Source organism: Balaenoptera physalus, assembly GCF_965194825.1.
Source record: "Balaenoptera physalus genome assembly, chromosome: 1".
NCBI classification, from domain to species: Eukaryota; Metazoa; Chordata; class Mammalia; order Artiodactyla; family Balaenopteridae; genus Balaenoptera; species Balaenoptera physalus.
Window position 1 is genome coordinate 175,926,117 of NC_138882.1, and position 13,360 is coordinate 175,939,476.

Sequence of the window (13,360 nt, forward strand, 5' to 3'; positions counted from 1 at the left end):
CCTACTCTCCTGCTGCCCCTCTTTCGTGAGATCATGGACACTCCTCCTGTAGGTTCTACAGCCTCTTAGGCTCATCCTGAGGCCTGATGTTACTGCTCCCACTCTTGCCCCAGCACCTTATACCAATGTCCCTTTGCGTGACATTCTACCTTAAAGACAGCCGTTGGAACTGCTCTAATGACTTCTACCTGCTGATATGGACGACGGTCAAGAAGGACATGGAGAAAAATTTAAATTTGTGCAGAGAGCAGACAGGAATATCTGGATAATGTCTAAGTGGTTAGGTAGGGATTCGTGGCCCTACGTGATAGTTATTTCTGTCTGTCTCCCTCCCTAGGCTGTGAGTATCTCAGGGCAGGGAAAAGGATTACTCATTTATCTATCACCTTGGTGCCTGATGTATAGTTAGTACTCAGAAAATGTGTGATGAATGAATAAGATTCCTGGCTTTGCCACTTACTTTCCAAATGACTTTGAATAAGGTCCTTTCTTTCTTAGACCTCAGTGTCAAAATCTATAAAATGAGGGAAATAGACTCTGTCTCAAGGGAGCCCTTTCAGTATTAAAGTGGAATTAGGGACTTTCCTGGCGGTCCAGTGGTTATGACTTCATGCTTCCACTGCAGGGGGTATGGGTTCAATCCCTGGTTGGGGAACTAAGATCCCACATGCGGTGTGGCCAAAAAAAAAAAAGTGGAATTAGTGGCCGAAGGATGGAGGGATGGGCTAGCCTGGGTGTGTGTGGGGGGGGGCGGGGATGGGGCGGGACCAAGGTCTTTAGCAACATGCTGTGCTGGGGATGGACCTCATCTGGGGAGCTGCCCAGGACTCCAGAGGAGGGGATGGACCTGATTTAGGTCAGTGAGAGGGCACCGGCTATTAACCCCACAAATCCCAGTGGCCCACTCCCTCCTTACCAGCCTACTGTGGGAGGAGACTAATTTTTGGAGGAAACTCTGGGTACCCAGTCCTGCCCCAAGCCTGTCCACGAACAAGCTGTTCTTGTTTACGACCCCCGTCCCAAGGGAACAGCTATTGCTCATCCTTACATGTGATTTGAGAAGGCTGGTCTTTCAGGCCTGGAGGAAACTCAAGCCTCGCCAGACGCTTGGCATTGGAATGCTCAGCTGGTCCCTTGCTGGGGCTCATGTGACCAGGGTCCAGCTATAAATATCAGAGGGGCCACAGACCAAGGCAGAATTCGGGCTCCAGGAGAAGAAGGCAAAGAGGCTCCAGGCGGGTATTTTGTGACAAAGGCAAGACCCCAGATCTGCTTAGAGCGAGGCAGGTGAAGGAGACAGCCAGGTGGGTCCCCACGTCTCCTGACAATATGGATTATAAGTCAAGCCTGATCCAGGATGGGAACCCCATGGAGAACCTGGAGAAGCAGCTGATCTGCCCCATCTGTCTGGAGATGTTTACCAAGCCAGTGGTCATCTTGCCATGTCAACACAACCTCTGCCGGAAGTGTGCCTGTGACATCTTCCAGGTCAGTGCTGGGTATGGCCTAGAACTGGGGCCCCAGGCAGCTATTCAGTTTTCCTGTGGTGAAAACTAAAAGAAAACTTCTTTCTTAGCCCAGGACCCTTCCAAACTGGGGCTGTTTTCTCCCCCTCTGAAGTGAACCCCTGCAGAGGCCTCTGGAAGGGGCCGAGGGGGCTAGGGAAGCAGCTCTGGCTGCCCCATTCCTTCTCCATGACGCACATTTCCCCTCCCCACCCTGCCTGTAGCTACTCCACCCCTGTCCTGAGCACCACAGTTGACTCTCCAATCAGGATTCCAAAAACCTCAAGTGATAAGTGGGAGAGACAGGCAGAGAGGGGAGAGAAACCAGACCCTGGGGGCTGGAGCCAGCTCCAAAGTGGCAGGGTGCCCAGAGTTTTAGGAGGAGGGTGGCCGAGAGGCACTGAGCCATAGAGGCATCTTACCCTTTGAAGCTGTTCCCTATAATATGGTGCAGGAGGGGCTTCATCTCTCTAAGAAAAGAATGGGAGCGATGTGCATCCTGGTTGGGAAGCAGGCCTCAAAATTCCCCAGAAGCACTTTACATAATGATCTCTCACTACTTTTTCTTTAAAGTAGCAGCCCTAGGAGCTGGCTCTAATTATATGCCCATTTCATAAATGGGCAAACTGAGGCTTGGAGAGAAAAAGTTGCTCGCCTGAAGTCATTCAGAGAATTACTGTGACTTGAGCCTAGGTCTGCTGACCTCCAGACCTGTTGATTGCTTGGTTACTTCTCAGGTGCTCCCTGTGTAAGCGGGCTGGTTCTCTCATTTCAGGATAGGGAGCTTTAAGTCATCTTGGGGTGAGCAGGGGGAAGGGTAGTCGGAGGTCAGAAAGGGAAGGAATTGAGGAGGGAGCCCAGGCCTCACCTCTGCCCTTGTCACCAGCAGGCTGCAAATCCCTACTGGACCAACCGGGGTGGCTCAGTGTCCATGTCTGGAGGCCGTTTCCGATGCCCCTCCTGCCGCCATGAAGTGATCATGGACCGTCATGGAGTGTACGGCCTGCAGAGGAATCTGCTGGTGGAGAACATCATTGATATCTACAAGCAGGAGTGCTCCAGGTCAGTTCACCCGGCGGCTGGGAGGCCATCCCCTCTCCCCAGCCCGTCCTCTGAGCCCAGCTCTCCAAGGCCCCATCCTGCTTCATCTGCTCAGGATCCAGTCCCCTAGCTGGAAGAGCTAGGCTAGCCAATCCAGAGAGCCATCTCCCTCTTCCCCAGGCAGGAGCGGAGGCTCATCTTATCCCGCAGCCCTGGCTTTTGGTGTCACCCAGTGAATGGGAGGGGATCCACACATTAGGCTGTCCTCCTGGAAGATACTGAGACAGAAACCAGGGGAAAGATGAGATGTAAGAGGGAGAGAGAGGCACTGGAGCCAGCTAAGTGGCCCTGATAAGCAGAGAAATCACCCAGTGAGAACATAGCCAGTTTCTCCATAGTGAGAACACCAGCGCGAGACACTGGGAATGCTTCCTGCTGCTGCTTCATGACAATCCTATGGCTCAGCGTGGCTTTCATCATCCCTATTTCATGGATGAGGAAGCTGAAGCTCAAAGAGGTGAAGTCAATTACCCAAGGTTTCCCAGCTGACAAGTAGAATTGCTGGGACTGGGCCCGGTCCATCTGGCTCCAAGTCTCCCTATTTGTGAAATAGCCACTCATTCTCAGGCAGAATTTGTGCGTGGTGGAAGTTGTGCAGTGTTGGGCCTCAAACTGGGGAGAGACACAGCTACCAGGGAGATCTTTACAAATCAGGACATCCTGACAAGACTTCCAGGCTGCTGACCTCATGGCCCTTGTGGTCCCAAACCTTCACCAAGTGCCTGCCTACAGGCAGTATCTGGCCCCCCAAAAAGGTGACAGACCAGTCCTCGCTTGAGAAAGTTCTGACCTGAGAACTGTTTGCTACTCTGACTCTGTTACTCATGCACTGTAGAATATTGGGTAAGTCTTTGGGCCTCCTTTTCCCCTGTCTCCAGAAAGGGACAGTAAGATTTGTTATTGTGACTGTCAAGTAGGATTTTGATGGGAAATGTTAAAGATATCAAATATTTATTGAGCAGCTACTGTATGCAGGCACTGCACTAAGTATTTTCCATGCATTATCCCTGTTTAATTCTCACAGTAATCCTGTAAACCATTCTTACCCTCATTTTCTGATGAGGAAATGGAGGCTCTGAGAGGATCAGAGGTTTGTCCTAGGCCACTCAGCTAGCAAGTGGTGGAGCTGAGAGGGAGCCTGTCTGACTGACTGCCCAGTGAACATTCTTAACCGCTACTGCCTCTTACGTAGCTAGAGTTCAACACTACAAAAATGCAATGATATCGTTGATCATGATAATAATAAAAATAAAATCAATATTGCGCCAAAATAGTAGCCCACCCAGTGTCGACCTAGGAAGAGCATGCTGTCAAGGCCTTTCCACAGAATTGAATGATGATGATAGTTATTGAGGGTCTGCTCTGTGCCAGGCACTGCACATTCAGTACAGACAATTCCTGCCATGATCCCAGTAGCTCTGGGATGAAACCAAGGCTCACAGAGGTGAAATCATTTGTCCAAGGTCACAATGAGTAAGTGGCAGAACAATCTGGATTTGAACCCCGATGTTGGTGCCTGGGGTTGGGAGGATAGGCCACTGGGATGACAGAGGACACAGGTACCAGACCCTCAGGATCTTGCCTCACCTCTGCACCTACTGCCACCCCAGAGCTCCCTTCCCAGGGGATAGAGACAGGTGGCAAAGGGAGAGCCCTGCCAGCATGGGGGGGCCCTGGGCTAAAAGATGCAAAAAGGTAAGTCTGGAAAGGGGCCTATTTAAGACCTTGAAGGGACAATAATGCCCAGGGTGTGATCAGCCATGCAAGGTTCTTTGGAGGGGAGGCACTGACATGATGGGGGACAGTCATTCTGAGCTGCCTGCTGTGTTAGGGGCTGGGAAAGCAGAGGTGTGTAGATGTGCTCTTGGCTCTAAATGAGTGTATAGTTAGCTGGGGCAGTAAGACCTAGACCCAAAAAATGGAATCTCGGAGAGGAAGTGACCCCGAGAGAAACACAGAAAACGTGCCAGAGGCCCTAAAAGGAGAGAGAGAGAGACAAAGGGAGAAAGTCATCCTAAGAGTGTGTGTTTGGGAGGAAACAGAAAGAAGCGATTCTGGACCCTGGAAAGAATCTCAGACTGGAAATCAAGGCTTGTGCTGGGCCATTGGATGGCCCTGTGTTGCCCATGTTCTAGTTGTGTGACTTGGGGCACACATACTGCCTCTCTCTCAGAGCCTCGGGGCACCTTCACGGCATGCTTACTGATTTATTCTTTCTACCTGTATTTAATTACCACCTTCTCCATGCCAGGCACTGTACACTGCAGATTCAGGGGTGAAGAGAATAGGCAAGTTTCCCTGCTTTGATGGCGATTACAGTCTGGTGGATTAAATATAGAATTCAATGAGGCCATGAGTATAAATTGCTTTGCTCGGATCCCAGCCTGCTGTAACCAAGAGCATGGGGACTATAATTAGAGCAAATGAACTCTAGCCTCCCATGCCCTGACTTTCTGGGTGACCTTGGGCAAGTCAATTCACCTTTCTGGGACCCAGTTTCCTCTTCTTGAAAATGTCTCAAGATGACTCTGGGATTCTGCAATCCTTCCCATGTCCTGTACTGGCAAGGCCTAGGGCCAACTCCATCACTGGAGTTTGAATCCTAGTCTTGGTGTCATTGGCTTCCCTGGTCCTGGGTCCTCAGAGGATGGAAAGAAAAGGGTTTGGGACAGCCCACCACTGAGAGCTTGGGTCATAGATCTGGGGTGGCCTCCTGGGGCTGGGGGAGGAGACAGGGACTCGAGACTCCCACCTCGTGACTTATGACTCTTCTCCACTTCAGTCGGCCCCTGCAGAAAGGCAACCACCCCATGTGCAAGGAACACGAAGATGAGAAAATCAACATCTACTGCCTCACATGTGAGGTGCCCACGTGCTCCATGTGCAAGGTGTTTGGGGTCCACAAGGCCTGCGAGGTGGCCCCACTGCAGAGTGTCTTCCAGGGACAAAAGGTGCTGACCTGAGCCACTTCCACCCCCAGCCTGAGCCTGCTGGACATACGATTCAGGATGCGGATTTGATCCCTGTAGATCTGCTGAGCCGGCCTTTCAGGAATAGTTCCCCTGGAGGGACTTCCCGCCCGCAGGGCCAGCAGCCCTTGCCTTCCTTGGGGAGGTGGCTGAGCTCATGAGTTATACTTAGAGCCACTTGAGAGCATCTGGTGTGGCCCCAAGGGAGAGAGCAGATCCCAGGGCCAGGCCACCAGGGCCCTCTCTGGCCATGCCTTCTACCACCCAGTGTGGTTTGGGTCCCAGACACCCCTTCCTGTGCTGGTCACCTCTCCCTAGATCCCTCTGCAGCAGGAGGCAGCTGACAGTCCTCTCCCTGGGCCTCTGGGCCTGTGGGAGCCCCACCATGCTGTACATGCAGTAAGCTGTGGCTCCCGTTTCTATACTCTTTCCTCCCCACCTCCTACTCTTCTCTTGATCTCTCTCTTCTAGAATTCTCCAACCTCTTTCTTTTATGGATCCCTCCATTCCTAGAAACAAGCCCCTCCTCTGCCAGCACATTGCTGTGTATTTTGGGCAGCTCATTTCCCCTCTCTGGGCCTCATCTGTAAAATGAGGGATGCAGTATCCCTCTGATATTTTCTGCTCTGGAGCTGAGCCGCACCTCAGAAAGAGGCTCTTTCTCGCAGAGAGGGGAGTGAGGGTGCCGTTTTGCTGCCACTCCCCAGAGGGCAGGCCCTGAGACTATTTTTTGTCTCTCTTCTCCTGATCCCCCACCCCTTCCTCCCATCTAGACTGAGCTGAGTAACTGTATCTCCATGCTGGTAGCAGGGAACGACCGTATTCAGACCATCATCACTCAGCTGGAGGACTCCTGTCAAGTGACCAAGGTGAGGGGACGACTAGCTCTGCCTGGGGGTTCGAAGCCTCCCAGTGCAGCTTGGTCTCTGGGGTGTTCAAGCAGGGATGGTGGGGGAGGGACTGACTAATCAATTCATCCACCTGCTCAACAAACGCTTCTTGAGGACAGCTGTGTGTCAGGCTCTGCCACAGGTGCTGAGGGTGGGGCGGTGAGCAAGACAGACCAGGTCCCTGACTTCAGGCAGTGAGTGTCCCACCAATAATTCCCAGCATTTATTCAGCACTAGTAGCTTTTAGAACAATGTTCTCCAGTGTGCTGTAGACTAAAGCTTCTCAAACTTTAATGTGCATGCAAACCACCCTGGGATCTTGTTAAAATTCATGTTCTGATTCAGTAGGTCTAGAATGAGGCAGGAGATTCTGCTTTTCTAACAAGCTCCCAGGATTTGCCCAAGTTGCTAGCCCATGGACTACACTTTGAGTAGCAAGACCATAGAGGCGGAAGGCAACTTTTCTATCCCTGCAAAAGCACCCATGATTTTCCATCTCCCCTTGTGGGGACCTGGAAATGAGATGGGGGAAAGGGATCATTACATTTCTGGTGGACAAAAGAGTTGTGTGAAGGATAGGTTTAAAGGAAGGAAAAGGGATGTTGTTATTACCCAAAACAACATAATAACATAACAACGTAATAACTGGGAGGGGCTCCCAGTCTGACAGAGGATACTGGAGCCCCCAGTCTGATGAGATGCTATTATTATACCCATTTTATAGGTAAGGAAACTAAGATGTAGCATCAGTGCTGGACAGAAGGAAGCCTCAATGTGGAGGCCACTAGGGGAGGAGCAGCTTCTCCACCTCTCCGATGACCAAATGAAGCAGAGCTTCCCAAATCTGGTGTTGGTCCTAAAATGGGAGGAAGAGTGTGACTTGGGGAGGCCCACATACATCATCCCATCTGACCTTAGAGTCTCTACTTTTGAGGAAAGGTGTAGCTTTCTCTATGACACCAGCCTCCAAATGTTACTGGTGTACTAAGTGGCTAGGAAACCTTAGCAAATGCTTTCTTCTTGCTAAGGCTTCATTTCGTGTTCTGTAAAATGGGGGTGCAGTAAATCTCTCCCAGCTTCAGACTTTTTATTCCTAGCACACCCATCCCAAGAAGGAAGCGTTGGGGATAGGAAGGAGGACCCGCAGGATGTGACTCCAAGATCTCTGTCCCCAGGAGAACAGCCACCAGGCGAAGGAAGAGCTGAGCCAGAAGTTCGACGTGCTGTACGCCATCCTGGACGAGAAGAAGAGTGAGCTGCTGCAGCGGATCACGCGGGAGCAGGAGGAGAAGCTCAGCTTCCACGAGGCCCTCATCCAGCAATACCGGGAGCAGTTGGAGAAGTCCACCAAGCTGGTGGAGACAGCCATCCAGTCCCTGGACGAGCCCGGCGGGGCCATCTTCCTCTTGGTGAGCAGGACTGGGAGGGTGTGGGCACTTCCGCTCAACAGCTCTGTCTGAGGGTCAGGTCGTGCTCCATCACTGATCACCAAAGAATGTGCCCTTGGGCAAGTCATTTAATGCTCTCCAAGCCTCAGTTTTCTCATCTGTAAAGTGAGCATGTAACAGTTCCTACCTTCTTTCCTCTTAACTGATTTTACGAGGATCATGTAAAAGGATGTTTGCGAAATGGCTTTGCAAGCGGCAAAATACAGTGTCCACTTCGAGACTACTAATTGAGCACATGCCATAGGTCAGCCACTGAGGTGGAGACACAGATGAACGAGACACAGCCCTACCCTAGAAGAGCTTCTTGGGGGAGACATAAAAGGATCAGCTATAAGATTTTGTGAAGGAAGAGTAAAGTTCAATAAAAATTTCCTAAGCACGTACTGTGAGCCAGGCTTTGTGCTATACATTGGGTATAAAAAGGTGATTAGATATGATTCTCATCTTGAAGATTTCAGAGTTTAAGAGGGTTTAGACTGATACTCCTAGAATCCAAGCTTCCTGCCAGGACAACGGGAGGGTCCTAGGATGATGAGCAAGATGTGTGCAGACGATGGACAGAGGGAAAATCCAAGTTCTGTTCTGCTGAAGCTGAGGAGCGGGTCACAGCTGGGCTAGGGAACGGCACCAAGTGCCCATCTGCAGAGCCCAGTCACTGGTTTCACTGATTTCCTGGGGCTACCCTCTCTGCAGTCCTAACCCTTTGCTCTTTCTTTTCCCCCACAGAGTGCCAAGCAACTCATCAGAAGGTCAGTGTCTCTCCAGGGCTATGATCCAAGGCCCCAGCTCCCTTCAGGGCCTCTGACTTCTGTCCAGAGGGCCTCCTCCTTTGCATTAGGTCTGCTGGGAGGGTCTCACCCCAGGCTAGCTTTCCTGGCCTTTGCATCCCTGCTTTCTTGGACCATCCATTCTGCTTGTGACTGGAGAGGAAATACTCCATCCTCCAGGGGGAGTCACTGGGTGCAAGGCCTGGGTGTGGGCACAAGCACGTGCAGTGGTATAAGTTAGGGCTAAAACAACTCCTTCCTTCTCTGAGGCCAGAGATCTCACTGTGCTCCCACCCCACCCCTTTTTCTCTCTCCCCTACAGCATTGTGGAAGCATCCAAGGGTTGCCAGCTGGGGAAGATAGAGCAGGGCTTTGAAAACATGGACTACTTTACTTTGGACTTAGAGCACATAGCAGACACCCTGAGGGCCATCGACTTTGGGACAGGTAAGGGGCTATTTCCCCCCAAAATCAGCTTCCCTCCCACTGAGCCCCACATAGAGGCAGATACACTAGCAGAGATGCCCAGATATCAGTTAAATTCATACCGCCAACTTCTGGATGAGCCCAGAGCCCACCACAGTGCCTGGTACATAATTGTTGCTCAATTAATTATGTATGGATCTGCTATAGGGAGGAACCTGGGGCAATAGAAAGAGCTTGGCAACTGGAGTCAGGCAGACCTAAGGTCAAATCCGGTTCTACCACTTCTTATCTGTGTGGCCTTTTGGAGGCTCCCTCCACCTCTGAAGTTAGGAGCTTCGTTTCCTAACTTTAAACTTAGGTAACAAATGAGCCTACTGATAATGACCACTGAATGATGCTGTTGCAACAAATAAGATATGGCTTCAGAAGCCTTTGTAAGATGCTAGACATATACTAGTTATCGCCTAAAGCTAGTCTTGGCTTCAGCTTCTTACTGCTATAATCGCGGATACTCAGGCACCTTAATTTATCTATATTCTGTCCTTGCTTCTGTTTGTGATTACTCTTCCATAACGTACATATAATAATTGTAACAATATAACCATAACAATAATGAAGGAAAAATAATAAGAGAAAATGAAGCAACCAGATGGAGAACAAAGATTTTGATAGTTTGCTCAAGGTTACACAGTTGAAAGATAGCTAGTTAGCAAAGAAGAAAGAGAGGGCGGATCCAATTCCGCTGAATGTTGCATTTGTCTGAGAGGTGATGCTCCAATGATCTGCTGAGAGAAAGAAAGGGGGGTAGATGTTGTTCAGGAACAGGGAAGAACTGTGAGTGGGCTGGCAAGAGAAAGAGAAAAGCTTCTTGGCACCTCCTGTATCTGCTCTCCTGCAAGCTTTCAGACTCTGATGTGTTAAATCTATTCCCAGAAGCCCAAATGTACCCTATTCTTGGGTAAGGACAAAATGCATCCCACAGCTGAGATGTCAACGGACTTGGGTGTATCCACTGCTGTAGAGCATCTGCTCCACTGTCACCCTCCCTAAGCTAAGATAGTCAAGAGTGGATCATACTATGTGAACAGTCTGACATTGTGACTGTCTGCACTGCCTTCAGTAATCTCCCTGAGCCTCCGTGTCCTCATGGATACATGGGGAGAGTACCCACAGCTACCCTTTATTGAGCACTTTCTATATCCGGGGCACTGAGCCCTAGACTTGAGTTTTGTTGTTTAATACAACAACTTTAAGAGGTAGTTCTATTGTCATCTCCATTTTGCAACTGAGGCAATAAAACCAAGGAAAGGTGAGCGACTTGCAGAGGCCACACACCAGTAAGTAACCCCGCGCAGATTCTACCGAGGGCCGTCTGGGGATTTTATGAGGCAGTGCGTGTACAGTCCTTAGCACAAGGAAGCACTTGGCACAGAGTAAGTTCTCAGCAAATGCTGCTATGAGTAGTTAACTGTGATAATGGTTAAACCACCACAAAACCATTCCCTGGGTTATGCACAGATCCCAATTGTCAGTTTGGAGGAATTAACTCTTTCAAGCCTCTCCCCAGATACTCTTGGCAAATGCTCTGAGTCTGTAGTGACCCCTCAGGGCCCCCAAAGGCTTAAGGAAGTGGCTTGAGAGAGGGGGTGGGGAAGGGGCACGTCCCCTGTGAGTAGAGCTTGAAGGCGATACCCCGGGATGGGAGAGTGAGCACAAAGGTTGTGGCAGTCACTGTCTGAGGCTCAGTTTCAGACAACTAAGGAGCAGATGGCCCCAGAAGGGCTCCACGCCCCACATCCACGCCTCTGTAGGCTAAGGAATGCGGAACACTGAAGAAGGAGTGCTAGGCAAGCAGATTTCAAAGGCTGAGCAGATTCCTTCAGAATAAGGACTCTGATCCCTGAGAATCAAGGCGTTTTTGTCCCATTTTCCCCAGGTAAAGTTGATCTGTCTAAGAAATGTGCAGCGGTACACAGTGTGCTTCCCCAAAGGTCCCTCCAGTCGCAGGCAGATCAAGTGACAGACGCTGCTGCTGCTACTGGAAAAAAGGAGGTCTTGAGCCTCCCTCACTTGTAAGGGTGTGGGAAGAAAGGAGGAGGCTGGGGAAGGAGGACACAAGCCCATCACCTCCTGGGCCAGTGATGTCACCGCGTGGCCGTTTGACCCCGACTGGTTGTGGAACGAGTGCTGTCTCCAGCCTGGATCTCCTTTGAGCCTCTCCTCTGAGACACCAGCCCCAACCTAATGCAATTGTTCTTTGTCACACACAGGTGAGGAAGAGGAGGAGTTTATTGAAGAAGAAAATCAGGAAGAGGAAGAGTCCACAGAGGGGAAGGAAGAAGGTGAGAAATCCGTCTCCCTCCTTTCATTCATTCATTCATTCAGTGACAACATGAGATCCCTACTGAGTGCAAAGTGCTGTGCTTGCCGGTGGGGTGATGTTTCTTGTTCCCTGTAAGGGTTTTAAACCTATTAAGGTAAAGTCGTGTTCCCTTTACTCTTAGAGAACTCCCCCAAACTATTCATAATAAAAAGCTCCCATTTTACATCTAAATGACCTTCCTAAACAGAAAGTGACACAGCGTAACAGAGGCAAAAGAGAACACCCACAAGGCAGGCTTGGCCCAATGTTCAAAATTTTAAAAATTAGTTGTCAACATTTTTTAAATTAGTAGATTTTTTTAAAAGGATGTTTTGTTTCTGTTTTTTTTAAAAGAAGAGTTCAACTAAGACTTTGGATTTTCACCTTGTCAAAATTTGGAAAGAGCTAACAACGCTGGGCTTGCCCTTCTCCCTAGTCTCAGAGAGCCGGCTCTGGGAAGCGGTTGCCTCCTTTGGATGGGACATCCATTTGCTAGTTTGCCCCACCACTGTCAGTCTGCCTGCTTGACCTATTCATGTCACCTGGCCCATAGGTATTTGAGTTTCCCAACCTGGCAGAGTATAGTTAAGGGCCTGGGATCTGAATCACAGCTTTACCACGGACTAGCGGTGTGTTCTTGGGCAGTTCACGACTTTTCTGAGTCTTGACCTACTCATCTATGCAAGGGGGCATAACAGTACTGACCTCAAAAGATAAGACTGTAATCAGAGTAAATTAGGTAATCATTTAACACAGTGTCTGGCACATAGAAACGTCATGTTTACTAATGTTATTATTTTTCAATTCAAGTTATTATTGGAACTAAATTCCAACCCAGCTAAAAAATACAAAGTAGCCTTCTAGAGTTTTTTGCATTGGATCTGAAATCCATAGCATTTAGGCAGCTAAATTCTATTGCAATTTTAAAAGGAAGAGGCCAGGCAGGAATTGGAGTCTGATAATTTTGTCACTGCATCCTGGTAAGCCCTGGATCCTCCTGAGTCCCCATCTCACTTTGTGTTTCTTCGTCTTTTTCTTTCAGGACACCAGTAAGGAGATGGAGGAGGGAGAGACCGTCTAGATGCAGAGAGACTGGGGAGGGTGGGGATGGGCCCAGCTGCCTTGGTGACAGGCCCAGGGTGGGAGGGGTCAGGGCCCCTGGAGGGGCAATGGGGAGGTGTGTCTTCTCTCTGCTCAGAGAGCAGGAACTAGGAGCGGGACCTCACCTCGGTGTCCAGCGTCACGAACAACGTGCTTGGAAACGTGCTTGAAACAACCACACTGGATACTTTTCTACGTTGGTGCAAAATGGAATATTTTGTACATTTTTAAAATGTGATTTTTGTATATACTTGTATATGTATGCCAATTTGGTGCTTTTTGTAAAGGAACTTTTGTATGATAATGCCTGGTCAACGTGTGACCGGCGATTGTTATAAAGAAGGGAAGGAAGCCAGGTTGATACAGCCGCCCACTTCCTCTCCTTGGTGGGAGGGGCTCCGTAGCACTCACAGACCTAGGAAAGGATAAGGTACTGTATTTCAGTGTCTATTCCTGACATAAGGGACAACGACGGAGTTCGTGTTACATGTTGTTTTAATAAATGCACAGCGCTTTCTTCCATTTATTACCAAAAGAGCTGGGGTTTCATTCAGCCTTTTTTTCAGAGAGGACAGTTCAGGGTAGACGGACAGAAGGCCTGATAGGAAGAGTGCATCAGGAAGTAGACAGTGATGGCAAGCCCAGGTTTCTATCCCACCAAAGAAGTTGTCCTTTAAACCCGCATTTCCCAATGAGAACTGCGTGGAAAACTGGCCCTGAGAGGACCCTCCAGAAAAGGGTTCAATGCCTTATTTTCTGGCTCTCCAGAAAACAGAGCCTGAGGGAAAGAG

The 13,360-nt window shown here is 49.7% G+C and overlaps 1 protein-coding gene across 2 annotated transcripts; it reads left to right on the top strand.

Annotated features, from left to right (window-relative positions):
* Positions 1-1,182: 1,182 nt before the first annotated feature.
* Positions 1,183-13,104, top strand: TRIM63 (tripartite motif containing 63). Of its 2 annotated transcripts, none has more exons than XM_082423327.1 (9): positions 1,183-1,488; positions 2,392-2,567; positions 5,389-5,557; positions 6,349-6,444; positions 7,641-7,874; positions 8,640-8,662; positions 9,003-9,127; positions 11,377-11,448; positions 12,511-13,104. In XM_082423327.1, exons 1-9 carry the CDS (start codon positions 1,330-1,332, stop codon positions 12,519-12,521), a joined length of 1,065 nt encoding a protein of 354 aa, XP_082279453.1. In that variant the 5' UTR covers positions 1,183-1,329; the 3' UTR covers positions 12,522-13,104. The 2 variants fall into 2 exon arrangements, with proteins under 2 accessions (XP_082279453.1, XP_082279454.1); XM_082423328.1 differs by having other exon boundaries at positions 1,184-1,488; positions 2,395-2,567.
* Positions 13,105-13,360: the final 256 nt, after the last annotated feature.

Coding starts and splice junctions, on each gene's coding strand:
- TRIM63 (XM_082423327.1), top strand. CDS start 1,330: ATGGATTATAAGTCAAGCCTGATCCAGGATGGGAACCCCATGGAGAAC. Junction 1,489..2,391: donor GTGCCTGTGACATCTTCCAG/GTCAGTGCTGGG, acceptor CCTTGTCACCAG/CAGGCTGCAAATCCCTACTG. Junction 5,558..6,348: donor GTGTCTTCCAGGGACAAAAG/GTGCTGACCTGA, acceptor CCTCCCATCTAG/ACTGAGCTGAGTAACTGTAT.